Source organism: Drosophila mauritiana, chromosome 3R (genome assembly GCF_004382145.1).
Source record: "Drosophila mauritiana strain mau12 chromosome 3R, ASM438214v1, whole genome shotgun sequence".
NCBI lineage: Eukaryota > Metazoa > Arthropoda > Insecta > Diptera > Drosophilidae > Drosophila > Drosophila mauritiana.
The window spans coordinates 21,666,905-21,694,504 of record NC_046670.1 but is presented as its reverse complement, the minus strand read 5'-3'; the positions used below and the strand labels follow the sequence as shown (position 1 = coordinate 21,694,504).

Sequence of the window (27,600 nt, the reverse complement as noted above, 5' to 3'; positions counted from 1 at the left end):
TTGACATTGCCCATCTACCTGGGTCGCTGGCCGGGCTCAGGGGCATTTGCCCAGGATCAGGTGTTGCTTAAGCGGGTTCGAGCCTTTTAGGGCAGGTCATTAATGATCGTAAATCCGCTGCATGAACGAATCGTTTCGTGGTAATTCCACCTCCAAATGCTATTCAAGAGCCATGGCGCTTCTGCCTGGCGTGGCAAGGTGGAACCTAAGGCCATAAACCCATGAGCCCATAAACCCAAAAGTCCGTAAATAACATTCTTCAAACTCGTTTTGTTTTGGTTTTAAAACATAGTTACTATGCAAGTTTTAATAGTATGTTTGTATAGATTTAATTACGTATTAAGTTGAGTCAAATATCCGAGAGTTGTACATATGCATGTGTGAAAAATTCAATCCATCTGTAAGGACCTTCCACTTTCGGTGCTTCCGAAGATATGTGTGTATCTCTGTTCTATCCTAACTTCCGTTTCGATTTTGATATGGGCCACCCAATGACTTACGCTAAGATGCCTAAGGAAATGCACTCCATCATTACCATTAAATATGGCACAATATAGAATATAGATATCCGAAAAGAAAATGCCTCAGAGAAAAAAGCAGTCAAATGCAAGGGGGAAAGAGGAATTGCACATTTAGCTACAGAGTCTAGAGAAGTCTAGTCAAAGTACATTACATGTATGACATAGGTCTAAGTAATTGCCACCGCAGATCTTAGCCGACTGGAACCTAACAATGTGTGTTTCGAGTGCCTAAAACTAGTATTGGATCTTTGATTATATCCTGGACTTGGCCAGAAGAGTGCGCGTGGAAGATCGGGAACGTCTGTTTTATGTACGCGACGATATGCCTAAATCTGTTAAATAAATTCCATTTTAATATATTGTCATGTATTTTGGCGCACGGTCAGTGGTTCCACCATCGCCCTATGCCTTTCCGGAGTAGTACCGATTGGGCAGACTATATCGACCACGATACTGCCCATTCAAGACCAGTTGATTGCCGCTGAAGTCGCTGTACTCGTCCGTTTCCTCCTGCGTGTCCTCGATGTAGATGCTCTTCAGTGAGCCCGGAAACGGGGTGACCATCTCGGAGCTGTACGAGTTCTCCACATCCTCATCCGAGTGGTCATACTCCCCAGAATTGGGAACGGCCACATATGAGGCGGAGAAGCCCTTCATCGGCACCGAACTGTCGGTCTTAAAGCGAACCAGCAGAGAATGGGTCATGGAGTTGATGTCCTGGGGCAGCTGTAAGAAATAGAGCTTAGCATAAATGTTCTCCGTATAACCGAAATAGGTATACCCACCACATTGCCACAGTACTGTCCGTACATGGGTCCATACTGTCCGTACACGTCGTCTATGTCAGAGAACACCTGCACGTAGTCAAAGGTGCAGTTCTCGCTGCTCTCGATGTCGAAGGTGAGGAATATGAGCTGGACGTAGCTGTTGTCCGGTGCCGCGATGGTCCACTCGCAGTCCATGCCGTCGTCGTAGTCCTGGTTCCCGAACCGGGCGTGCGAGTAGAACTGCTGCACCTGGCTGGTGGCACGCAAGTAGCCCCCACATGCTGCAAGTAAATTATTGAAATGTTGAAACTGCGGATGGCTTAGGATTTGAACACCATCATACCCGTGGAGTGGGAGGCCGTGAACCCGTTCTTCTGCTTGTTCTTGTCCGTCTTGAGCACCATGTACATCTGGTTGCTGGTGGAGGAGATGGGGAAGGGAATCTTATCCCCGCAGAAGCGACCCAGGACCGAACTGGACTCGGATTCCCCATCGTAAACTGCCACGTTGTCGTAGGTGCATTCCTGTTAGAAATTCAAGAAGATTTCTTTTCAAGGACGAAACCTATGAATAAACTCATGCCCACCTGATGCGATTCCACGTCGAACTCGTTGAAAATCAGCTTGATGCGGTGCCCCGGCGTTGTTATGAAGTGCCACACGCAGTCCGCATTTGGGGGATAGGAATCCGGGTAATTGGGACTGAAGATGGAGCCGAAGGGGGCGGAGATCTCGTACTTGCACTCGCCCTCCTTGCAGTCGTGGCCATTCTCGTGCATGGAGTACCCGTTGTGGCACATGCAGATGTAGGATCCAATGGTGTTCCGGCACTCGTGCTGACACCCACCATTATTCACGGCACACTCGTCGATGTCTGTGAAGAAGACGGCTGCGAAGCCTGATCTCTGGATGGACTTGTCCGAATGGAACTCCAGTCTCAACGCATTACTCTCGGAGGTGGCCGTAGGCGGAATGCTGGAGCCGCAGAAGGTGCCGATCCTCTTCAGACGATTCTCGCCCAGCTTTGAGTACACTGTGACCGAATCGTAGCCACAGTCCGATTGCTGATGCGCCGTGCCCTCCAGGTCGAAGTGGGTGAAGTTCAGCGATATCCTGTGCTTCGGTGGCGCCACAATCTCCCAGATGCACTCCTTCAGCAGTGGGTACGTCTCGGGAAACGAGGGCGAAGTGATGGTGCCATTTGGATACTCGATGACGCCGCCACAGGCATCTTTATAGAAAGGAAAAAATTCAGTTTTTTTTTGTATCCTTATTTTCTTAAGCTGCAACTAATGCTGAAATTATTTAACCCTGACTAGAGCCTTTATACCCATTATATATTTTCCCCTCACAATTATTAACAAAAAAAGGAATATAACTTGATTGAGCACCACTTGGGCCGCAATTAACCCACCTTCGCAGTGCTTCTTGTCGCTGTGGAGCTCGAATCCGATGCGGCAGCTGCACTCGTAGCCACCGAGGGTGTTGATGCACTCGTGCTCGCAGCCGTGGTTCTGGGTCTCGCACTCGTCCACCTCCTTCATGAACACGGCCGAGAAGCCCGCCTTCTGCACCGATGTGTCCGACACGAATTTCACGTACATCGAATTGCCACTTGACCTGCAAAGGGACGGCGAACAAAAGCAGAGTTCCTTCGTTTTAAAGGGGGCCGAGGAGAAAGGATGGGTGCCTCTTCAGTGGCACTTACTTCATGTTCGGCGGCGGCTTGTAGCCACAGAAAACGCCAATTAGCGGCGCATCCTGGCCAGGACCGTCCCGGACCTCGACGTAGTCGTAGACACAGCTGTCGTGGTTCTCCACCTCGAAGGACTGGAATTTCAACGCCACCTGGTAGCTATCGGGCACAGTTATTTTCCACACACATTCCTTGTTGGGCAAATAGTCCAGTGGATAGTTGGGCGACTCCAAACGGCCAACGGCATCGTCCACGGACAACTCGCCACCGCAAACAACTATGAAAACGGAATGTCAGGAACTTGCAGGCACCACTTCCATTCCCCATTTGTGACCCATTCACTCCACCCACTCACCATCAAACTCCGCCTTGAAGCCCCTGAAGCCCTCGATGCGGTGTGTATTCACATAGGTGAGCAGCATGCGACTGGACTCCGTGCGGATCACCTCCTTGTCCACCTTGCCGCAAAAGCGCCCGATGAGCGGCGATTTCTCGAAGTAGCCATCCCGAATCTCCAAATAGTCCGTCTCGCAGTTGTTTGACTTGAAGATGTTCTAGGAGGAAATTAAGAAAGCAGATTTGTGATTATAATTTGGTACTAATTTAAGGGTTAAGAAACTGACAGATATAAATATAATAACTATATATGGCCTTACCATATTCTCCAGTTTCAGTTCCACCCTTTCTCCGTAAGTCGCTGTGATCCGCCACTCGCAGTGCTCCGTCTCATTGCTCAAAGCTCCGGCCGTGTAATGAGATGGTGAGGCAAAGATGCCGGAACTCTCCTGGAAGGTTCTTCCGCACTTTGGACACTTGTACAGCAGATTCGCCTGAGCAATGTCACCCTGGCTGAGGCGCAACCGCTGGCCAATCTCGGGACGCTTGCGACCCTTCATCTCGATGGGCAAGATGGTGTCCAGGTAGGTGCCCTTGGAAAAGGTGTTCCGCGCGTAGTGCATAATCGAGTCATAGTCGTAGGCCATGCCCAGCGAGTCCACTTCGTCGGGGGATAGCATGTTGAAGTTATAGTCCTGGCCCTTCATGATGTTGTTATGCTCGATCACCACGTGCTTTTCCCGATCCGGACGGGTGTGCTCGTGCCAGAAGCCCACTACGTGACCCAACTCATGGACCACAATGCCAAACTTGTCGCAATTTCTACCAATTGAGATGGCCTGCGGTCCATTGCCACGTTTACCCACAAATGAGCAGCACCTAGTGGGAAATTAGGGGATTCAATAGAATGATATTCCTGGGACTGACCAGGGACCCAAACTTACCCGCAACTGCGAACCGTGAACACTATGTAATTGGGATGGATCTCCGGGTCGCGCTCCACGAACTTGATGCACGTGGAGTTCTCCCAGTGGCGCATGGCCAGTTTGAAAAGCGCCTTGTGGATGCCACTGAAGTTGCCATCGATTTCGTACGGAATCACGCCATAGTCCCAGATGCGTTCCTTTTTGGCGGTGACAGCACGAGCCACCCGATGACGCAGTGGCTCCTCATCCTTGGGTGTTCTGCAGATGGAGGGGAAGATGTCTTCTTGTTAGATATGGATGATTTTGGAAAGCGACGGGCAAAAAGTTTACGAGGCGTATGCGTAATTTTAATTGCCAACAGTTTTCCATACATTTTTCACTGTTGTTGTATGGCACAACTTTTGGCACGCGAATTTCTATTAAAATTCATAACTTTTAACATGCACAAACACACACAAGCACACACCCACACAACCGCACAATGAGCAATGGGCCTGTGTGAATGGGCGTGTGTGTGTGTGCGTGTGAATGAGCCTTTGTTTGTGTCTGTGTGAGCTGCCAAAATGGCTGCTGTTTGTTTAAAGTTTATGCCGAAAAACCTCTGAATGAAAATGGCCAGCAATTTACAGTGGGGCCAGGAAATGGCAGCGGAAACGGATGTGGCGGCGGTGGTTGCCCAAGAAGGGGGGGGTGGGGGTACTCTGTTAACGGGAAGGTGGGAAAAGCTGGTGGGGATTGCCCAACTTACTCCGCTTTCAGCAAATCCATTTCAGGCACTGACTGCTGCTGGGCCTGTTGCGATTGATTGAATCCTGGCGGGGAATGGTTCACATATTGCGTGGTGCTCTGGCCACGACGACGATGATGCTGCTGCTGTCGACGGTGCTTCTTTCGATGGTGGCTCTGGTGGTGCTGGCGGTGCTGCGCCTGCTTCTGGTGGTGCGACTGGCGGTGGTGGCCCTCGATGACCGGACGACTGAGCTCCTCCTTCAATCTCTGCAGCTTGGCCTCGTGCTCCAAGTGCTGGTTGCTTCTGCTGCGGGAAAAACCATTGGGTTTAGATTTCAATAAACGAGGTAAAAAGACCTCATCGCAATTTAATTGGACCAAAAACCAATTAAATGTATCTAATTAGACGCAAATAAAATTCTAGGAATTCTGACAATTGAATTTAATCATTTTTAAATAAACACCTAAACTATTATTTGACCCCAAGTTGTACGGCTTTTCAGGCATAAAAAATAATTTTATTGTTTAGCTTTTTTATATGGACTTTTGATACTTAAATTCCGCTTTCCCTACATGTTTTATTTAAAGCAATAAATCAGCTTTTAATGCAATTAGATTTAATATTTTGCAATAAATAGGTATTAAAATGCAACGAGTTTTTAATACCAAATGTATTTTGCATAAATCCTTTATGGAATCTTTATTTTGGTTCTAGCATTTTTGGCTCACCGCTGTTTCGGTCCTCGCCTGTGACGCCTCCTCACCACTCCACGGGAATGCAAGAAGTCCACCTCGTCGTCCAGCTGCATGCCATTGCCTCCGGCATTGCTGTACACGTGAGCCGGAGTGGATCGCTGCTCCGGCAAGGAAGTGGGCACAATCTGTGATGGCCTCCTCTCGGCCACAAAATTGTTGCCCGAATCGTCCTCGATGTCCTTGTTGTCCGACTGAATCTTGCGTGTGTCCACATTGCGGTGCAGCGACTGCGTTTTGTTGCTGGACTTGGGTCCAATCTCGGCCAGCGTCAGCCGTGCTGGCTTGTCCGCATGGATTCGCTGCTCCGACGGAGGCAGTACCTCATTCTTGTAGCTGGATGCCTGCGCGTAATCGGAGGGCGATTCCGAGCCGGGCTTCACAGGTTCATTGGCACTCTGAGGGATTAGGAATATACTTTTAAAATTTGCAAATGCCAATGACCTCCTACATAAATTTCTACTTGGTAATAATATCAATATTTATAGTCAAATTAGTGAATTCATAAACTTATCTCTAAAAGAAAGACCCTTCCGTATTTCATGTCCCCTTTTATTACTCACCTGACTCTGTGACTGGCTTTGTCCTGCCTTCAGGTTGACCGGACCTGAGCTGGGCAGCTTGGTCTTCTTGCGGATGATGTCGGTGAGGCCCTCCTCCTCCACCTGGAGGCCCTCGTGGTAGACCTCCTGCTTGAGCTTCTCCAGATCCAGCTGGAAGGTGGCATTGAACTTGGTCGGCCCCGAGTTGGCCGCACCGGAAACGGAAGCGGGGTCATGAACCGGACTGGGCGAGTCAGCCAGCAGCTGCTCCACCTCCTGGCGCTCCTGCTCCTCGTCGTCGATGGGCGTGTGGGCAACCACCGGGCCGGAATCACCCTCCGGCAGGGCAATGTCGCCCATGAAACCGCCTGCAAGGCCAGAGATAAAGCGATTTAAATTAGAGGCATTATAGCAGTGCTGCTCCCATCTCCCATAACTTACAAATTGTTTTTAATTATAAGCGACAAGGCGAAAAGCGTATAAATTTTTATTTTAATTGAAATTTCATGTGGCTCCCAGTCCGCTCATCCGTACACTTGGTTGGCGGTTGGTTAGCTGTCGGGCCGATGCGCCCAGCTGGTAATTTATAACTACCCCAGCTGACCATCCTGCCCAGAAATAAAATAAAGCCGTGCTGCCCTGACAGTAATTTCGCCAGGCGGATAGACACACTCTGCATATCCATTTAATCAGTGCATCAGCATCCTCATCAGCAGGATGGCTGGAGTCCAGAGTTACTGCCCAGCTGATGCCTTTGTTTGCCCACGCTCCACGCGGCGTATACGCAATGTGCATAAGGGAGTTTATGGCCAGCAGTGGTCGGTAAAAATGGCAGCAGCAACAACGATAACAGTTAACAAGCAAAATATGAAATTGTTGCCCTGTCTGCCTCAGACATGTTAAACAAAATTAATTAAGTGCGTTTGCACATTCAGCAAAAAAAAAAGATAGAAGCTGGGGGAAATAAATAATACCTCATACCGACGGATGCAGACTCTACGTGCAAATGTTCAGGCAGCTTGCCTGTTTAATATTTTAAGCAGATCATTTTAAACCATCCCCTCGGCAACATTAATCTTTATTTTTCATGTCAAAACAAGCATTTACCAGCTCCAAGCATTTGCTCCACATTTTCCCAAATAAGCTCGGTATGGAGCAATTCATTTGCCTATAAAGACTGTCTGAGTGCTCCTGCTGAAATGCTGAAATGCTGCTGGTTGGCTGGCTGCTCAGAGCTCTGCTTAATTCAAACATAAATAAAATAAAATTGCATTCATGCTATTTACACGGCTGGCACAGTGAAGCCTGCGCTCGAGTGGATGTGGATCCCAGGCAGTTCATGATAGGGCGGCATTAACGTTAACGCCTTTTGACTTTTGAAGGCCGCTCAACGTGGCCCACATTCCTCCTCTGGATTGCCATTCCCATCTTGAATCTCCACTGACTTCCTACTCCGCCCTTTTCCCACCGCCACGCCTCGCAATTCACCTGCTCCTTCTGTCCACGGAAGCTGGGGAACTCGGGAACTCGAAAGCTGGAAAACTCCGATGTGGAGATGCGGATACGGGTGCTGGCAATTTGATTATTACAACTGGAGCGGCAAAACCAATCATCTTTGAGTCGCAACTGCGAGTCTAACTTGTTGGGAAGTGGGTCATTCCACGTGGGAGTGTGGGTGGACTGTAAAAACCATTGCCACTTGGATCGCATACCAATCGGTTGTACACGTATCCAATGGGTAATAATCTTAAATTTGTAGCCTTACGAATAGTAAGTAATCAATGAGATTTCCCTTCACTTCGATCCTTTTACCTAATAATTATTAAATTAACACTTTTTAGAAGTGCTCAGTTTCCTAAATATTTTCCATCTAACTTATGTTAAACAACCCCTTAGTTGTAAATATACTGTGCAGTATGTTCTTTAAGTGCATTTCTCCTTGAAGTATTCACTGTACTGAGGGGAACCCCTATGCTGAAGCAGCTGAACATGTCTGGATTCCTGGGTTTTGTTACTCCTGCTATGGGTTTTTGGTTTACTGCTGCGTGTTGTTTTGGCCAAAATTGCAAATTACATATTTATCAAGCTGCAAACGTTTTTTGATTTAGTTCCCGAAAGTGCATCAGAGCATGGCAATCAGAAGGGTAAAAAATCAAGAAAAAAGGGTCTGGCCAGCCAAACCACACAGTTTGTATGACTGCGGTCCAATCAATGTCAATCATACGCACCGTAAACCGAGATGTGGTCGCCTTGCTGCAATTCCAGCAAAAGGAGCAAATGAACAGGAAATGGCGTTGGCCCCCCAAAAAACACCCACCAAATGACAGACTGCGGGGCATCGAGACGTCTGTGTTTCTGTCAAAGATCGGAATTATGATTTAACCTGGATGTGTGGGATCAAAACTCTGGCTGAAATACAAAATCCTGTTAGTTCGTTCGCTCGAAATGTGCTGTGAAATCTGAATTAAATTACACGCCATCGAGATTTGTGTATTCAATCTGCTCACGTTCTCGCCAATTTTCCTACTTGCTGCGGCCATTGTTTTTGCTGCATTTGCAGCATGTTGACTTTGAAAACATATCGTATTTACATTTGATTTAACAGTCAAACAAATTTCTAGAATTGCGCAAATATTTACATACACAATCGGAAAATCTGTGCAGTGCTGCGAACACGTGTGCCCCGTTGTGAATTAAAAATATATATATACATATATACTTTCGTTCATATGTTGTATTTACCCTTTGCTTGCGTGGCTGTGCATACATGAAAGTTAAATTTAAAACATAGCAGCCCACATGGCGGATGATTGATTTCAATGCCGGCAAAGAAAAGAGAAATGGTGGCACACAGAAGTTAAACTAGAACCGGTCGAAAGTGGCTACAGCAAAACACGTTTCCCAGTTGGCATTTAATCCCGTTATCGTTATCCAGCCCTCCAAGGAGCAAGGATACGGAGGAGGACTTGGCAGTGGACGTGAATGTGGTAATAAAAAGACGATGCACTCTGCGCAACTCACAGCAGGCGAGAAAACTTGCCGCATAATGCGTCACAAAGCTCGCTAGATTTGCCACCCGCACAAGAAGTGCTAACAGCACGTTAACCGGGCAAAGAAGGATCAGGGAAAGGAGCCCTGAAACGGGAAACGGAAACGGAAGGCAGGCGGTGTGCGTCTGAGTCCGTCTGCAATTTCATTACATTTACGTTAAATGCCTGTTGGCCGTCTCGTCCACTCATCTGACTGGCAGACAAACAGTTCGCACAAGTGAAAGTAATTAAATTTTTGAGCGTCGCCACCTCCCACATAGTCTGCCATCCTGAGTCCAGAGTCGTTCGTCCCTCGACCACCCCGTCCTTGGTCCTTGTTACTCGGTCCTTAGCCCACCCACATCATTCACACTAACGAACTGACGCACAAAACGTGCCATTTTAGAGGCAATCCGTTTCCGTTCCGAGTCCAGTTGCGCACCCTTTTAACGGCGGCCACAAAAATGTTCAACACATTCTGGCTGCACTTTCCCTTTTCCCTTTGCCCTTTGCCCTCTTGCCCCCGAATCCCTATCTCCCTAAATCCTGGTCACGCGGCGTATGCGTAATGTCTGTCCGCCTGCCCGCCCGCCCACTTTATGAGCTCTCCGGCCGGAACTCGCGACTGCCAACTGCCAGTTTAATTAAAAATAAAACCCACCATCGCTACGGCTGCCCTGCTGCCTGGCTGTATGGTTCCAACTGATTATTCGCTCTGGGCCACGCTTTATACGTGCGAAAACCAGTAGCAGCATCCCCAACACTTGACGCATCGCATCAGTTGTGTGGTGGCAACATCCAGTCCAGAGTCCAGAGTCGTTCGACCATTTTGTGGGTCAAAAGCAAATAATTGAAGAGAGCACGTCGACTGATTGCCATTGTTGAGGTCAGTTGAGTGCGCTTTCTTTTCACCTTTTTTTTCTGCTGGTGCTTGCCTGGTTATTTTTGGGTCCTTTCTTTTTGTTATTTATGGGTTTTGCTCTTTGGCGGATGTCAATGGCTGTGTCATAAAATAAAATACGAGTATGTGCGCAAATAAAACGCAAGCAATTAAACAGCAAAAATACTTGGGGCTCAAAAGGATTGGGGATTGGGGACGGGCACAAAAAATGCTAGTTGATCAGTAGTTTCGGTTGGCATTGAAAGTGATTTGAATGCGACAGTGGTGCCGAATTCAAAAAGCAGCTTAAAAGATTACCAAATTTATAAGTTAGCTTTGAAATGATGGCATAAACTGATAAGGATATTAGTCTGATGTATTTCCATTTGTAAAAGTCGTATAATACGCTTTTCAAATTTAACCAATTTATGGGTATCGGATTTTACAGATTACCATTAATATATTATTCCAATTTTTGAAGAATATTTTAGCTTTAAAGTCTGCTTTTCTGCTTGAAAGTATACCAGTAGTTGTGGATTCCCTCGAGCGTTTCCTTTGCAAATCTGCTTGACTGACTGGTTAACCCCGTTGGCTTTCAAATCGCTGCTGGCATTGTAAATATGGCTGTAATTATGCATAATCTGCCATTGAAGAGCGCACATATAGCGACCGGAAATGCATGTATGCATATCAGAGTGACCCCCATTCTTCTGTGTGTGCGTGTATGCGACTTCATTCCCTCGGCACGTAAGTGTGCTATATGTGTGTATGTGTGTGCGTATTAATTACCGTAGCCATAACAATGAAATTCAATTTACCGGCCACGCCCCGCGGCCATGTTAAATGGGCGGACGGAGAATCCATCATGGCCGGCATTATGTTTTGATAAGCGTCCAGCGAGCAAACAAGCCATAAAACCGGCAAACGGATGGACGGATGGACATTCAGGCGATGCCTAAATTAAAGATGAAATCAAGGCAAATAGAGCCGGACAAATAAAGCACTCGAACACAAAATGGACAGAATCGCATTCGGATGCGGACGGAGCGGCAGGAAGGATGTAGATTGGTCTGAGCGGATGCGGATGTGGACGGGGGAATATATATGGCTGGACAAAACTAATCCGACGGCAGCAGAGATTGCATGAGGACCTCGACCATTAGCCAAAAGCAGCAGCACTGCGAATGCGAATAGTTGCCCCAAAATGGAGCTGGAGTTTGGAGATGGCCACGATGGCAATGGTGACGAGTGACCCGGCAGGACGTTTTGGATTTGGGCACGATTTAGGCTGTAGCTTTTGTTTGCTTTTTATGAGTCTGCCGGTCGGTGAGTGGGTTTTGCGCTTGTTTATTTATTCAAAAAACATTCGTACGATGGGAAAGCACTTTGCGACTGCACAGTGCAACAAATTGGCATTAGATAGGTATATATATTTATAAACTGTTTCATCGCATCATCCTACAGATGAAGGAACTCTTACTTCCTATTCCTAACAGCAGTTTAGTTTCTCTCGGTGTACCGACAAATGGAATAAGTTGAAATCGTGGCGCGCTTCGCTGGAGTGTCAAATGATTGAATAAACGAATCAAATCATGTGTGACACATTTATCTGTGTGTTTCAACGGTTATCTTCGGTGGGCGACTGCCGAAATGAATCCTAATGAAATGGAAGCAATTGCCGTTCCTCACTTCGCGTGTCACACCTCAAAATCGGTTGGAGTGCCACGATGACCACTGTAGGAGTCGGTCAGTCGCCCAGACCGGGCCTATGAAACCACTGACTGTCGAAGTCTTGTGTGTGTGTGTGTGCTGACATGCCTGGACGACCATCCCTATGCTTCCTCCTCGCTGGACAAACATGCCCAGATCCCCAGATCCTCTTTGCCGGCCAAATCGCAGATACTGATAGAGCCTGGAGGGCAAACAATGGCGGGCCAATGTTTGAGTTAGTGCGCCAGATTTATGATGGACAACTGCGTCGAAATATTTATGCAGCTGTACGGAGCGGTATTTGTGGCCGGAGTCCGCATCTATGGCCACTTTGCACCTACGGCAGACACGAAAACTATTTTCCATTGCAGCCGCACAAAAAGTGGGCAAAAAACGAGAGGCGAGCTGCTCGTTCGCACAAAGCATTTTTAGAAAAAGTTTTTGGCTTGCAGCACGGAAATACAGGAGACATAGGATGAAATATGTATGTATATGTGCTGCTCGCATGTGTATTTGCTCGGCGCACAGTTTTTCAATTTAAAATGGGTCTGAAAAGCGCAGTCATATTCATTCGCCTGATGTGTGAATATGCTAGTCCATTGGAGTGTGCTTAAGTTGTGTGCGCACTTCATTCAGTTCGCCTACTCAACTCAACTGAACTGAACTTTTGGTGCCACTTTATTACAGCCAAGTCTGCGGCAGGTTCAATAAACTCGCTCTGCATCTATGCACCACCCATCTAGCACCACTCAGCACCACCCACTCCATCCACCATCCACCAGGGAAACCATTTCAAACGACACTTGCAGTTGCATCTGATAATTGTGCCATCAACGGTGCAATTGCTTCAAAAGTGTTTCGTTGCCGTCGCGTTTATTTTCGTACACTTTTTGCACATTGCCCACAAATGATGCCAAATAAAATGCAGACATTTCAGATATCAGCGGAGTATCTTGTTCATTTGCCTATCGGGTTGGCATCCAAATTTTATATCTCTTGTGCGTATTTAAACAAAAGTTGGTAATTGTTTTCAATGTTCTATAGCTAAGTGTGATATAAATGCACCTAAGACATGGAAGAATATTAAATCGCTGCATTGAAGATTTTAAAAATGCTGTAAAATGTGTATAAAAAAGAATATTTATGAATTTATAAATATCAGTTGCCTAGCACTGCGTCATATTTTATTAGTAGTAGTGAGTAAAGTCCCTAAATTGAATAGAAAGTTCTTATGAATTTCAACAACAGCACTTGTTAATTTGTTTTTCCACTTGCTGCCGGATTATTTGTGTTACAAATGAAAGCATGTACAATTTGATGGAATTGTTGTGTTAATGCGGTCGAAGGCATTCAGGCCATATTTTTGTTAAATACTTCGATGCGATATGGTTCTTTGTGTAACAACATTTTATTTATACATATTTCTATTTCTGTTTCTGTTTTGGCTGGTGTCAAAGCACTGGCTCTCAAAATCGTAATAAAGCAATTCCGGCAATAAGAGGGTTCAACTGCTGCAAATGAAGCTCAATGCTCGCTTGACTGGATTTGGTTCGATTTTATTTAGCCAGCATATGAATTCCGTATTGGATTCTTGGCATTTGCTTTGGCCAAAAAGAAAAAAATGAAAACACAAAAAAAAAATGGGGTGAACGCATTCAATTTGTCTTTGGTCCGTCGCCTACACTCCATTTTCATCATGCTGGGAATGAGACAAAAACAGCGGGCATGCAGAGGATTCAAGGATACGGAAAGTTGAAATGCAAATGGAAATCATAAATTGTAGTTCAGATCTGCTTTGGTCATCGGTTGCCGGTTGCCGTTTGCCGGGGTTGGATTAATTCGATTTGTATCGCCCATTTTTTCGTATCTGGGCCAACCGAACGCTGGCTGAACAATTAAAATAACATTTACAAATTTAAAATGCGATTTGCATAAATTACGGATTGCCCCCAGCTGCAGGCGCTCACACGACTCAGGATTTGTGTATATACATAAATACATAAATACATAAATACAGTACATATGGGAGTGTGCGAAGCATGTGTTTGTGTGCCGAAACATAAGCTCCATTTTGTGGCATTATCTGAGCAGCTTTTGAGCTTGTTTGCTTTGCCTGCTTATTTATGCCAATTTGCATAAACAATGATTGCAGCATACAGCCGGCAAGGATAACAAATTCTGGCAAACAGGTTGCTCAGACACAAGGCACTTGTTTGTTTTATGTACGTGTGCATGTACAAGTGCTTGCATATATGCATGTAGGGTGGTGTTTGTTTACTCACACACACACATGCACTTGGAGCGCCGTGAAGTATGCAGCAAAAAGTTTGGAAATGCATCCTGCTGTCAGCCGATGGCAGAAATGCCGCAACAGTTGTAAAGCGGCAGACAGTCGCCCACACTGATGCCATTCTTGTTGGCATTAATTAATTATGTAAACAGCTTAAATGCAAGTTTATTTTATTTACACATGTTTCTGCTTGTGGCACGAATGTCATTTTAATAAATGCACCTGAAATCGTGAACAGGGGGGGTGTGAATTCAGATGGAGCTTGTAAATGTTCGTCCAACTGTTGCAAAGTATGGGCAAAGCAGGTGCTGCAAATGCAGTCAATGCCTGACAAAGTCCTCTCAGCCGGTTCATCCCTTTCAAGGATCTCCGAATCAGCTCACTTCCGATTTTCTAGCATTTCCGCAGCTGCATTTCCGTTTTTTCTCCCGGCTCTTGTTCGTCCTGCTTTTACTGCCAAAGCACGAGATTCTCGTTTGAAATCCAACGATAGCTTTCGCTGCCAAAATGCATGCCGAATCTGTCATCACGCACATAAGCAGTTTTATGCACTTTACATAAATCTATTGTGCAACTTTGAGTGCGGAAGGACTCGACAGGCGAAATGAGGTCAATGACTGGGCAAATAAATTAATTTGCCTCACCGATGGACGGCAATTTGTTTGGCATGCCTGCCAGAAAATTGAATTAATTTATGTGTTTATTTGCGTAGATGAAACAAAGTTAAGTATTAAATAGATGTGGTTTTTAATTAAGGGCATACAAAGTCCCCCTTCCGAAAACGTTTGCCCTGCCATTCTGCCTCCTCCTGCGGCTTTGTAAGCTGATCCTGCTGGCTGTTTTGCGGTGAGCATCCCAACAATTTGCGCCTCCAGCCCCACCACCCAACCGAAAGCGCCATTCGCCCTCCTCATCCCACCAAAAACCCCTTGAAAACGCTACAAACTAACTCAATCCGTCTGCACACAATGCTAAAAGTGCGAATTGTAAATAGTTTCTGGCAGCAGGCTCTGGCTTAGCTCAGCGATGGACTTTTTAAGAGAGAGCTGCAGGGCACTAAGCAGGTACGAAGGAATCAACTCGAAGGATTTCGCAAGGATATACGTATCCACAGCACTGTGGGAAAATATTCGAATCAATTTGTGGTATAAATTCCACTTTACAATCTATAAATTAATCTTATCCTTAAATGTGAATATCTTAAAGATGTAAGTTGCATCGATCATCTATCTTAGGCTATATCTATATTCCCAGTGCACTGTGCATGTTCATATTGAGCAATTCCCAGCTGCGCTGCACTTGCCTCTCCCCTAGATTTATTCCATCGTTTTAGGGGAGGAAGGGGGTGGGTGAGTTTCCCTTGAAACACGAACCGTTTCCATCTACATTCGGTGGCCCCGCATCCTGCAGCTATATGCAATGCCTTCGAAGTGCCTTTTTATTTGAGAGCGCGAACGGCGGCGTTAGTTTGTTGCCTTTCAGCCGAGCCATTCTGACATTTTGCCATTTCGCCAGAGCTGCATCAATGTGAGTGCGAATCGTGAATCATGATGTGGGGAATCCCCGCAAGAAAGAGCTGTATGTGTGTGTGTGTGCGGTGCGTTGTGGCATGGCATGGTGGGAAATTATTTGCAGTCACTTGGGCAGGTTGTTTGAGTTTTGTGCGCTCCCTTCCCCTCCGCTCCATCCGCCATCAGCCAGGCCACTTGAAGCCATCCTCGCGATAGCGCCTCCTCCGCCAACGACGACTGACATTTTGGTCGTCCTGGCTTTGCGGTTGTTATTGTGATGCTGTTGTCATCATTACTGTCGTCAACTTGGCTCTGGCTGCACTCCTAGGGAATGCTTGGGCCTTGCCCGCCCATTTGCAGTGCCATTTGCGGTTTGATTTCTGGTTCCTCGCCCACAGTCACGCCTCGTTTGATGCCCCTAAGCCCATTTTGCCATTGTTCCTCCTCCGGCATTGATGGAACTTTTGTGCACTTGGCTTATGCAAATTAATTAGCGAAGCTGCACAAAGCGCAGCGAACAATGCAAGGCAATGCAATGCAACGCATTGTCGCCCAGTCGCTGTGAATTCCTTAAAGTGTTGGCCAACACGAATGCATTATGAGACGCTACCATGAATTTTCAATGCTAAACGCTTTCGTGTTGCCTACTTATGGGCGCTGCCGCCTCAAAGGGCTTAATTAACTTTCGAGTACTCGCTGGCAAATTTGTTGTTTAACTAAATGTGTGTGTGTGTGCGTGCACTCCGTGGGATTTTCGTTTCTGCAACGCACAGTGCACATTTTTGGCAAATTAAATTTTCGAGTTTCAAATTGCTTCAACTTCAATTGAAAGTTGATTAACAACGAGCTTCCCTCTTTCGTGATCCCACTCCGAAATTCAATTAGGCTGCTTTGTGCGTGCAGAAACCAAGTAAAAATTGTTTATTTTTCTCTCCCCCCCTCAGCCATCCCCCCTCATCCTTCCCCCCTCAATCGAATCCATCTATAGATAGCTGCGTGCATTTGCATATATTAGGAAGCCATGCCTTCAGTTTTCAGTCTCTGCACTAGAAATCGACTTTGACCCAATTTTTTTTTTGCAAACGGCAATGCAAACAATTCAATAATTGTGGACTGCGAACGGTGGTGAAAAATTCCCCGAGGCGCCGATGATTGATTGTGAAATCGGGCTGGAAAGTTTGGGGAACCACACGAAAATGGTTGATCTATGTGGCGGTGTGACCTATCTGGCAATCGAAGCGCCAGACAGCGACCTTCACAAGCCCAACGAGAGTAATTTACCCAAATGGGGCAAAAGCAATGCTCATAAAAGGGAGATGATGAGTTCGTAAAAGCCCATAAATGGCATAATGGTACAGGCATAACAACAAATCATTTGCATTTTAAAACAATAAACATTCTGCGAAAGCTGATATATAAAAGCGCTTTAACATTGCAATTTAAAGAATAACCGTTTTACATATTTGTAATATTTTGCAAACAAATAACGAAATGTTAAATACTTTTGGTATTGATGTAATCAGCCAAAGGGTTGAGCACAATTAACACTTTCTGAAATGGCACGCATTACTAATTGAATGTTTACACCGCATGAATTTATATCGCCAAAGCTGCTTATAAATAAGCATATAAGTTAATTCTTTTTAAATGTGCAAACTAAAGCCCTTTAATATAATCCAAAATGCGGAATAAAGACGCGGATATTCAAACACTTGACGGCGCATTGGCAATGATGATAGTTAGTGCGGAAGTCCTTTGCCGTTCAATATACGCATACTTTGGAGAGGATGCCGCCCGAGGAATGCCTGTCCTTGACTGGGTTTTTGGCATTCGATGGATGGCGGACGGGTGGTAGCCACCCGCAGGGCGGAGCTCAACTTTTTGACAATTGATGTGAGCAAATACTTATAGATGGACCCGCAGATAAACTTGCCATCTACCACTTCGAGGCAGACAAATTGCAATCGAAGCCGGTGCTTCTGCCCTTGGCAGACACAAGCGCCGACTTAAGCTCCGACCAGGATGCGGATACGGATGCGGATGCGAACGCGAATGCGGATGCGGATACGGGGATCCTTGTGCGGACAAGCGGAGGCGGGTGAATAGGAGCCATTGATACGTCGGCGACGCATTCGTTTTCGCATTGCTCTCGCAGTCAATTTCCTTACATCTTCCCTTGCTTTTTTATTATTTCCCTCCTGCGTGTTTTATTTTGCAAACTAAGGTAAATTCAATCGAATCGAGCTGATCGGAGAGCAGGATGAGCACAAGTAGACGTAGCATGCCACAATAGCGCTTAATTTCCAGCGCTGCAACAAGCGGCTGACAGGGGCTTTTCCGGGGGCTGGATGCCAGGTGGTGGTAGGTGGGTGGGTCTCGCTGGTGGCCATAAATAATGTCGAGTGGATTGGGATGCGATGGCATGGGATGGGAGGAGGAGTGGAGCTGAGACACTTCCACGTGTGTGTAGCTGTCTGCGTCTCGAGTTAACAAGACTTTTCGCTTTTACTCAAACTCGCTGGATAACACAATTTTCAAAGCTTTTGTCTTGCCACGACTTGACTGGGGTATCGGTGAAATCTCATATAGATATGCACTGAGAGAAATACTTGCAGACAGTTAGCTTAAAAGAAGATTTGACTACAGCTTTATTTCTCTATGAGTTATTATTATTATTAACTTCGAAACTATATACCTACATATTAAGTGTATAATTTAAGATTTTTCTTTATAAAACTTATATATAAATTTCTCGCTGTGTAAATATATAGATTCGGGGCTTAGAGATTGGCTCACGGCGGAGTTGAATCAACGCCGAGGCAAGGCAAATGCGAAGCCATTTCCGTGACCCGTGGCAAGCTTAATATGGAATGTGGAATCAGGAGGGATCTGGGATATGTGCACCCTAACCCGTACTCACCGGCCTTACAGGGATCCATGTCAATGTCTTCGGATACCTTTGGTGTCACATGCAGGTGCATCAGCTGCTCGATGGTGTATTTGCTGCGGTAGGGACGACGCAGCCGGCGGATTGTGCCCAGATATTCGTCGAATTGTTGCCGATGCTCGAGGTGCTGGTTCTTCAGCCCCTCGTCCACATCCTCATCGACATCCTCGTCCGCGTCAACAACCCTATCCGAACCCGATAGCCGTTGAAGTACACTGCCATCGACGGTGGGTTCCCGCCTATGGCCATTTTCAGTTGCCACCTGATCCACGGATACAGGAACAGGTGCGGGAGCTGGTGCGGGTAGACCTCGATGTGGCCTGGGGTTCTTGGCGTGCACCGAAATGAGCACCACCAGCAGACCGGTGGCCAGGAGCAGGACGCAGTTCGTCCAGCTGACGCCCAGGGGCGTGCCACGCCTCCTACGCATTGCAGTGGCTTCAAATTCTTGTGTACTTTGATGTCTTCGGTTTGTGATTTTAGGTTTTGTTGCTCTTTCCTCGTTTCGTGACCACTGACCACGTTTGGAATGAGATGTGCCTACCTATCTGCTCTTAGTATAATTTCTGCATTTTCGATTAGCACGTGCCGGGCCTGCAATGGAAATAGTTAAACAAGAACGGAAAACGCATTGATTAGATTGTGGAGTGAGTTGGATGCGGATTCATTCAGGTTAGCACCAGACTCAGTGGAACTATTCGCCCTGACTCTGTGTGTGCACTATTATTATGTTGTTTACGTACTTTAAACCAACTGATAACCCTTTGTTTCAAGTATTAGTTTACTATTTTACGCTTTTTTCATTAGAATATCAGTTTTTCCGATCCTAAAATAGTTTAAATATGTTTTGTTAGAGAAAAGTAAGGCTTTTCTTACCGTTCTATAGTTATTTTTATGAAATCAAATCAAATGCAAGTAATTGTTATAAATGTAAGGTCTTGTCATATTTATGTTATTGGTTAATATTATTTTTTATAAACCTTTAAAAATAGGTATGACTAATACCCAATTTATGAAATTTCCTAGAAAACGTCTGTTTTACTCCCTTGTTTTTAGCTGCTATATAGTCTATAGGTCTGTGTTCCCAAGCCCCCGGTGAACCGAAGATAACCCTTTGTCCCATTCGAATTGACCCACACTTTCGGGCGATAAGCTCGCTGGATTTCGTTTTTTCATGGCCCTGAAATAATTGTATTTTTTTTTTTTGTTTGGCGGAAATAAATGGCGCACTTTCACACACACTGATGGGTAAATACAAAGCTGAAATGTGCTGGGGATTAAACTGCGAAAATGCAGATCGAAATCGGCAGTAGTAACATTACCATTCGGCTGGGGGAAAGCAATTTACTTATGCATTCCCAATCGGGGTTATCTTGCCTGCTGTCCCGGCTTTCATTTGCAATTTGAATGCGAACTCTGGCTGGGAAATGTCAACCTCACGGATGCAGTTGCTAATTCCGAAATGAGGCATCCAATGCAATCGATGCGAGGCACAGGGGCAAACACACAGAGTTTTGCCCTCACCAATATGGGTTTATGTTAGACAAAATATGTATCCGGCAGATAATCTCAATCTGTGCACACCCGGTGTCTTATTTACATATGTATCTCATGGCATATACACATTTAAGTGTATATGCAACCAACATCTGCGCCTTGGGCGATCATAAAACTCGGGTATCTGAACTACGGACAAAGGAGGTGTAAAACCCAACAGATGGGCGGAAAACGTGGGGGAGTGAAGGAAGTCGACTTAGACGATAATGGTCAGGCAGTAAGCCCGTAAAACCAGGACAGGTAGGAGCAGAACTTGCTCCTGCCGCTCCTCAACTTAGCACTCAATTAATTTGCAGGCGAAACTCTGAAAGGCAGGCACCTTTGCTGCGATGCACAATAACAGGTAATTAAAAATCGCTTAGCCCCGAAAACCCCGAGCAATTCACAAAACCTTTTCAATTAACTTGAATGTTTGGCCAAAACCATTGTCATCAGGCTGTTGCTGCTGCTGCTACTGATTTTCCCCAGCAATTGTGGCAATTTCATTAAATTATTTCATTTCCGGCCCCCGCTCAAACAAAACAAATCAAGGACTCGCCTGGCTTTTTATGGCAAATTAAGTTGCCTTTTGTGTGGTAGTGGTGGTGGTGGCGGTGGTGTTGGTTATGATGGTGGTGGTGATGGCGGTGGTGGCAACTAGCAAATAAAGGCAAACACCACACAGACAATTCCACGGACGAAACCTTGGACAGAAAGTTTTTGCAGCCAAGCAAAACAGTTGCGAAGCGAAGCGAGGCAAAAGGAGTGCAACATATTTTCTTAATTTCATTTCGTTTAATTTCACCCAACCAAGAAGGAGCAGCAGGAGCTATTTCTACAGGGAAATGGCGAATGGTGAATGGGGAGAGGTGATGGTGAAACCCCGAGCAGCCATTTCCATAATCCACGTTCGCATAATTACGTATACGCCGCATGGGACCAACGGCAGGGACGAGAATGATGATGACGGCGCCGTTCTCGCTGCCGCCATCTCATTTAAGCGAAATTAAAAATTCAATTGATAAATTCCAAACTAAATAAGCAGCGGTGGTGGGCTTGAGGGGGGATTGAGAAAAGTTAACTTGAAATGTTCGTCTTGCGATATTTTTTCTTTTGTTGCCACGTCTCTGGCAGCAAATTGAAAATCGTTGAAAAGTATGTTAATTGGCTAAAGTGAAAGCGCCTTCCACTTTGCCATTTTCCAGCCACTTTGCTCATTATGGAATTTGTGCGGACCTCATCATTCCCATTCCCATTCCCATCCTCATTCTCATGAACTTCCTCCTCCGCTCTTATCGCACCCACATGGATTTTGGAAGGTGCATTCTTATCAGAGTTCTAGGTCAATTCGTCAGCGTAAACAAATGTCAATTTTACTACGTAATAGCTGACAAAAACAAATAAGTGTTCTTTCTATTTGTGAAAGTGCTCTTTGAGTCCGCTCGATATTCGCACTTAAACGCTTAAAGATGTCATTTTCAAATGGCACGCACCATTTACTTTTAGTTTAATTAGATGCGATAAGAGTGCCAGGCAGCAGATATCCAGATATCCTGGCAGCCCAACATCCTGGCATTCTGGCATCCTGGCATACTTGCTCCTCCTCGCAACGAGGCCATCAATCAGGCTTGTCAAGTGCTCGCAACTTTCCAACTACAAGAGCTGACAATGACAAGCGTCAAGTGGCTGGGGAATCCTTGTTTTCCAGCCGGGGCGGTTCCGATTCTCCGTCTCTGATTTGGAGTAGCACTAGACGGGGAATCAGCACCAGCAGCCAACTTACGCCCACCCTCGAAGTCTCTGGCGTTTTTAGTGTTTTACAAGAGCAAATCCTGACAGGACTCGCTGCGGAAGCTCTTTGTTTGCCTAATTTTGATTTTCTCCGTTTGACAGTTGACATTTGCAGTCGCTAGCTATACGGCAAAAGATATGAATTGAAATGGCTATCAAATGAATTTTAAAGAAGGATTCAGCATGACTGTGGGCAAACAGAGTTGTTGTGTAGCTCAGTGCCAAGCACTTTGCGACTTTTCGCATTTCTGGACCATTTTCGGCAGCACTCAAGGACATCGAAATGCAGGCCACGACTTGGCTAACAAGTGGGCGGAGCAGCAGGACTACGAGCCTCAATTTGGCAACAACTTAATTTCAATTACTGACGCAAAGGCTGGGCCAGCCGAAATGGTATAATGAATCGGGGGTCAGCAAGAGGAGCTCAGAGGACCCTTCTGCTCCTGCTGCGGCCGACTTTTATGCGATTTAAAATGCTTCACAAGCGCAAAATGCAGCGAGGCGACTGAACTAACAACCAACAGGCAAACAAACAGACAACCAGATGGGATGATGGCATCGGATGGCATGGGAGAGGGGATAGCAAGCCAGAGGCCAGGACACCGAGAGGATGAGGACCCCAAAGGGCAGGACCAGAACCAGAACGAATCCAAAGCCAACGGCAAATAATTAAACTTGGCTGCCTGGCACCTGTGGCCCTCGAACGCCGGTTCAGGCCATGGCCAAAAACCCACCCACCCACTTCCCACTGCCCAGACCCTTCTCCCTTCAGGCGGTACATCCGTATATCCTGGCCAGTGGCTCCTGGCTGCTGTATCCTGCAGCAGAGCACAAACGAAATGAGTGGGTGGTCGGGACGAGTCCTGATTATTTAGCAGCTCGGCATGTGAATGTAAATAAAGTTCAGCCATAAAATACCCCGCAGACAGATAGGCAGCCAGCCAGCTAGCCAACCTCCCACTTTTGGGGTCATAATCTGCAACAGAAGCAGGACGAAGGACGATGCAAATAACCAGTGGTCGCCGGAGCAGCAGGAGGAACTGAGGCCCAGCGATGGATACTGGATGCCGTGGAGGGCCTGCGCTTTATTTATAAACCTGGCTAGCAGGAACCGGCACTAAAGTTAAGAAATAATTAATACTAACAACGACGAATGACGAGCGTTGTGTGGCCAGGGGAATCAGTACCCAACACGGCCCATTGGAGACCAGGGAGGCGTCGCACCTTGGCATCCCAGCCCAGCGCATCCCATCTCATTTCATCATCATCCCTGCAGCCACCCTGCTGTTGTTTCGGGTCATGAATAACAATTGCCGGAGCGCAACCGACAGAGGAGCAGGCATCCTGCAGAAATATGGCGGCAAAGATTTCTTTTTATGGTGATTGCGTGGGAAAATTGTTGGCAATGGGCTACAAGGCCTGGCAGGCCGGCGATAAAATATGAAAAGAATAAAAACGTAAAGCAGCTCCCCCAATGCAAATATGAAAAGCGAGTGAAATCCTTTTAATTTGGCAAATAAAAAAGGTCGAATGGGCCAACAAATTCCAGCCGGAAAATGCCCCCCGTTGAGCAAACTGGCGACTTAACTTCTTGCTTGTAAATGCGTGCAAGTGAAAACGATCCGAGAAAACTGACGGCAAGTGAAAAGTTTGTGGGCCAAGTTGGGCTTTGGCCAACTACAAAGTGGCGAAACCACTAGCAAGGCAATCGAAGCCATTGAGAGCTCAATGAAAAGCTTTACATCGAGGCAAATCTATAAGATATCCTTGACCCTTAAGAATGCCTCAAGATTTCCCGTTTCCCTACCACTACCGAACTACCCAATTAGTCTATCGTGCGGACATTGAAATATGACAAAAAGTGGAAGTACTCATAAATTAGTCTCAAGCAAGTAAGTGAAATATAAAATCTGCTTAGTCTTTAATTAATTACACATGGAATGGGGCCGCAGCAACGACAGCGTTCAGCCAACTGGAAGTGGAGCCACTCACCCACACTCATCCCCAGTCAGCCAGACAAACAAGCACTTGCGACATATCATTAACTTTGCTTTATAGCAACCGAAATTGGGAAGAAACCAAGTGATTCGGCGGGAAGGGGGGGCAGAAAAAGTGGCGTGGCAAAAGATGAAGTAAAAATACAGAAGAAGTAGCTTGGGGTGACACTTTCCAGGGCAGGGTGCTCCTGCTCTCGAGGACTTTGGAGGAGGACGTGGATGCGACGGCTGCTTGTTAGCAGGATGGTGTCAGCTGTTGTGCCTACATACGGAAAAATATTTGTATTTCCTGGGGTCTTACACTGAAAAAATTCAGCGAGCAAACTAATAACCTGCATGATATATAAAAGGACAGCAACTTTTGGTTATTTTTAAAAGATAATTTGCAAGTTAGGAGTAAATAACTATGTCTGAGCCATTTGAAGAATATAGAGACCTATATTTTATACATTTTTTTGTTTTGTGTAATAAAGACCCTTTCCAAAAAGCCCCCAATTCATGGCTGCTGTAGCAGATACAGAATACTTTGTAATATCCATAAAATAACTCAAATCTCTTTTGCAGATTTGCCACCCCGCCTGGTTGGCAGGTAAATTTGGGGTTTAATAATGCCTGTGGTCTATCCGGCGTCAAGTGCAGTTATCTTCGGCTGTCCACCTTTTAGATGCCTTTTAGATACCTCCACCGCTCCTCGAACTTAATTCGCTTTTAATTTTTACCCTGCTGCGACAGCTAAAAATGCGGAAAAAATCCCCATTGCCATGGCAAAAAAAAAAGAGGAAGACGGAAAATAGAACAAGAGAACAAGAACCGAAAAATACAGCAGAAATTTGTTAAGCACGCGCTATCAGTCTGAAGTGCGTGCTCCAGGAGGCTGAGGGATGTGGGATCTGGTTCTGGGATGTGGAATGCGGAAACCGAGGGGCTGACAAAGGCAAAAGGAAGTGGACGAGGCGTCCTGGGAAAGGGAATCCAAATGAATTCTATTCAAAGCGCTGCTGCCACAAAATATGAAATGAAATGTTGTCGCTGGGGAGCGAAGGGGAAGGGGGGAGGGTGGTGCAGAAATGTTGTTAAGAAATGCATACGCGGGCAATTTTTATTCCTTGCTGTACTGTCCTGTTGGTCCTTCGTCCTGCGAGGGAAGAGCGAGGTAAAGATCCTGCTGCTTAAACACGAAATGCTTAATGGCCAAGTTGCCACAAAACGTTTGCCAGACAAGGGCCAACTCACTGGAGCAAAAATGAAATGCGTTTTCTGGCTCCCAAGGACGAAGGACCTTCCCGTCTGTATGTCTGTCTATGTGTGTGTATGGGTGGGCTTATTGGAGCGTAAGCAGCCTGGGCAACAATATCAATATGCGTCTTTTGTGCCAAAGCATTTGCCCGCTGACAATTCTACGCCACCGGACGTTGATATTCTGGCAACCGGAAGTGCTAGGTGTAGCACCCCCCTCCTCATCCACCAAACTCAATTCAAAAATTCCATATTTTCCATTTCATTTTCTTCCACCTTTCTCTACGCATAAATTTCCATCAGCTTCCATTCGGGCAGGCAGACAACAAAGTGCGCAGCATATGAAAAAGTTTCGAAGACGAGCCGCCAATGCAACCAATGCCAATTAAGGCTAATGCCTACCTTCCTGGACCCTTTTGGCTTACCTTTAATTGCCGTCGAAGATCGAGGATCGTTGGTCAAAACAAAGGGAAACTTAAAAAAAGAGTAGACTGACTGCCGGGGAAAAAAAAATAAATCAATAAAAGGCCAGACAAGATGAGTTGGGTACGCAGAGATCGAGTTCGTTGCCATCGCATAGGAATTCCCTACTATTTCGGCTTTTCGCGGCCACCTTGACTTTCGCAATTGTTCCGTATTGCAAAAAAACGAAAAACAAACAAAATAAGACACACATGTCTGTGCGACACAAAGCGAAATCAGAAATGATTCTATTTTAATTATGCCGGCGGCCTTTAGATTGCCAATTGACGAGATATGCGCTGCGACTTAACGACGGCATGAAAAGCGGAAAAGTGGAAACCGCACGGCGGAGATAACAGTGTGTGTGCGGTTGTGTGCGTGTGTGTGGTCGCGTAAAACGCAGAACACCCACCAATAATAATCAAGCGATGCTGGTGGTGCTGAAAATCCGGAGGAGACGGGTCGGGGGATTCTCACTGCTGCACACACCGCGTGCCGTTTTTTATTTATAGCCATTCGAATGCTGCGCTCCTATCAGCAGCAACAAATGAAGCAGCAACAACAGCAGAAGCAGCACCATCAGCTTTAGAAACAGCAGCAACATATGAGATTGCAGCAACAGCGGTAGCTATAAAAGTTGCAGCAACATACGCGACAGAAGCAGCAACTTTGACATCAGCAGCCGCTTTGGAAACAGCAGCAGCAGAAGAGACAGTAGCAACACATGTGACAGCAGCAGCAGCAGCTATGGAAACAGCAGTACCACATGCAGCAGCAACATCAAACGGCAACAGCAGCAGCAGCATCCTCAACAATAACAGCGTGTTTACTTAACTTATTGTCGTTGGCCGCGGGAAACCAGAGAAATGAATAATAATAATCATGTTCAACGCAAAACCAAAGATCAGGGCAGACACTGATAACGCTGATTTGAATGCACACACAAAACGATCGTAATCGAATTTCAATCGAGTACGAAGATCACGAGCACAAAATCAGTGATTGGAGGAGCGAAAACCCTTGAATTCACTTGTTGCGTTAATTAAGTTGCTCGCAAATGATGCGAAACTCTGCCGAAACCTTAGCATCCCTTGCAGGTAGAAACATTAAAGGGGTCCCTTTTTTTTGGCCAACCCAATTCGAAACAAGACACTCACTCACTTCACTGGCCAATAAAATTATCCTGCTGCCCTTTGCGGATATTTGCGTTTGGCCATTTGATTCAAACAAGTTTGTTGCCAATATTCTTTTGTTTCGCGACACCGATTCCGAGTTCACTGCGAAAGCACGTCCGTTCACGACCGAAGCTGCTCGCGATTTGAGAACATAAACAGAGCAGACAGATAAACCGAGTCCAAGTCCAAACTGTTCCCACCAAGAGCATGCGCCGAGAACAACTGCGGAAAAGTGCCCAACAGGCGGCTGCGTTTGAACTACCGCCCCGATGGGCGAAAACAAAGGCCACGAAATCACGGGGCCACTGTCCTTTAGCCAGATCAAAGATCTCCGAGAAGAACTTACAGATTTAGTTTGTTTACTTTTAAATTTCGAACGATTTTATAACATATTTACTCAACTTTATTTAAGTTAGTTGTCATATAAATACTATTAACTAATTGTTTACCACAATAGTAACTTTTAAAATAGTTAAATACACATATGGTTATCAAGATATTTCCAATTTAAAACTAACACCCGTTACACCCGGCAGCTAACAACTCTGGCACAAACATATCGATAAGAACAGAACTGGTCCCAGGCTATCGATGCTTTAATAACATCGATGTACCGCCATTCTTAAACATTGATTTGGTATTTATTTTATATAAACTTTTTTAATAATGTTCAATCAGAAAACAGTATTTAATATCAAACCAATAGAATTATGATTTTGTCTGAAGCGTAAGGCTAATTTGCCAAGTAGCCATATTGCTTATAGTCA

The 27,600-nt window shown here is 45.8% G+C and overlaps 1 protein-coding gene across 4 annotated transcripts; it reads right to left on the bottom strand.

Moving 5' to 3' along the window:
- Nucleotides 1–424: 424 nt before the first annotated feature.
- On the bottom strand, nt 425–26,994 carry LOC117146018 (dorsal-ventral patterning protein tolloid). 4 transcript variants are annotated; one of them, XM_033311943.1, is made up of 14 exons: nt 26,816–26,994; nt 18,610–19,230; nt 6,291–6,637; nt 5,704–6,125; nt 4,994–5,281; nt 4,264–4,503; nt 3,640–4,198; nt 3,339–3,537; nt 2,996–3,260; nt 2,702–2,907; nt 1,875–2,518; nt 1,632–1,812; nt 1,307–1,569; nt 425–1,247 (listed from the first exon to the last, which is right to left on the bottom strand). In XM_033311943.1, the coding sequence occupies exons 2-14, from the start codon at nt 19,064–19,066 to the stop codon at nt 924–926; spliced, it is 4,395 nt and encodes a 1,464-aa protein (XP_033167834.1). In that variant the 5' UTR covers nt 19,067–19,230; nt 26,816–26,994; the 3' UTR covers nt 425–923. The 4 variants fall into 4 exon arrangements, with proteins under 4 accessions (XP_033167834.1, XP_033167837.1, XP_033167836.1 ...); XM_033311946.1 differs by having other exon boundaries at nt 5,081–5,281; XM_033311945.1 differs by having other exon boundaries at nt 4,994–5,278.
- Nucleotides 26,995–27,600: the final 606 nt, after the last annotated feature.

What these genes read in the sequence shown, in the direction of transcription:
- LOC117146018 (XM_033311943.1), bottom strand. Translation starts at nt 19,066, where the DNA reads ATGCGTAGGAGGCGTGGCACGCCCCTGGGCGTCAGCTGGACGAACTGC. An exon ending in ATGGATTTGCTGAAAGCGGA is followed by an intron (nt 4,504 to 4,993) that starts GTAAGTTGGGCA and finishes CTCCATCTGCAG; the next exon opens with AACACCCAAGGATGAGGAGC. An exon ending in CTTCAAGGCGGAGTTTGATG is followed by an intron (nt 3,261 to 3,338) that starts GTGAGTGGGTGG and finishes CCGTTTTCATAG; the next exon opens with TTGTTTGCGGTGGCGAGTTG.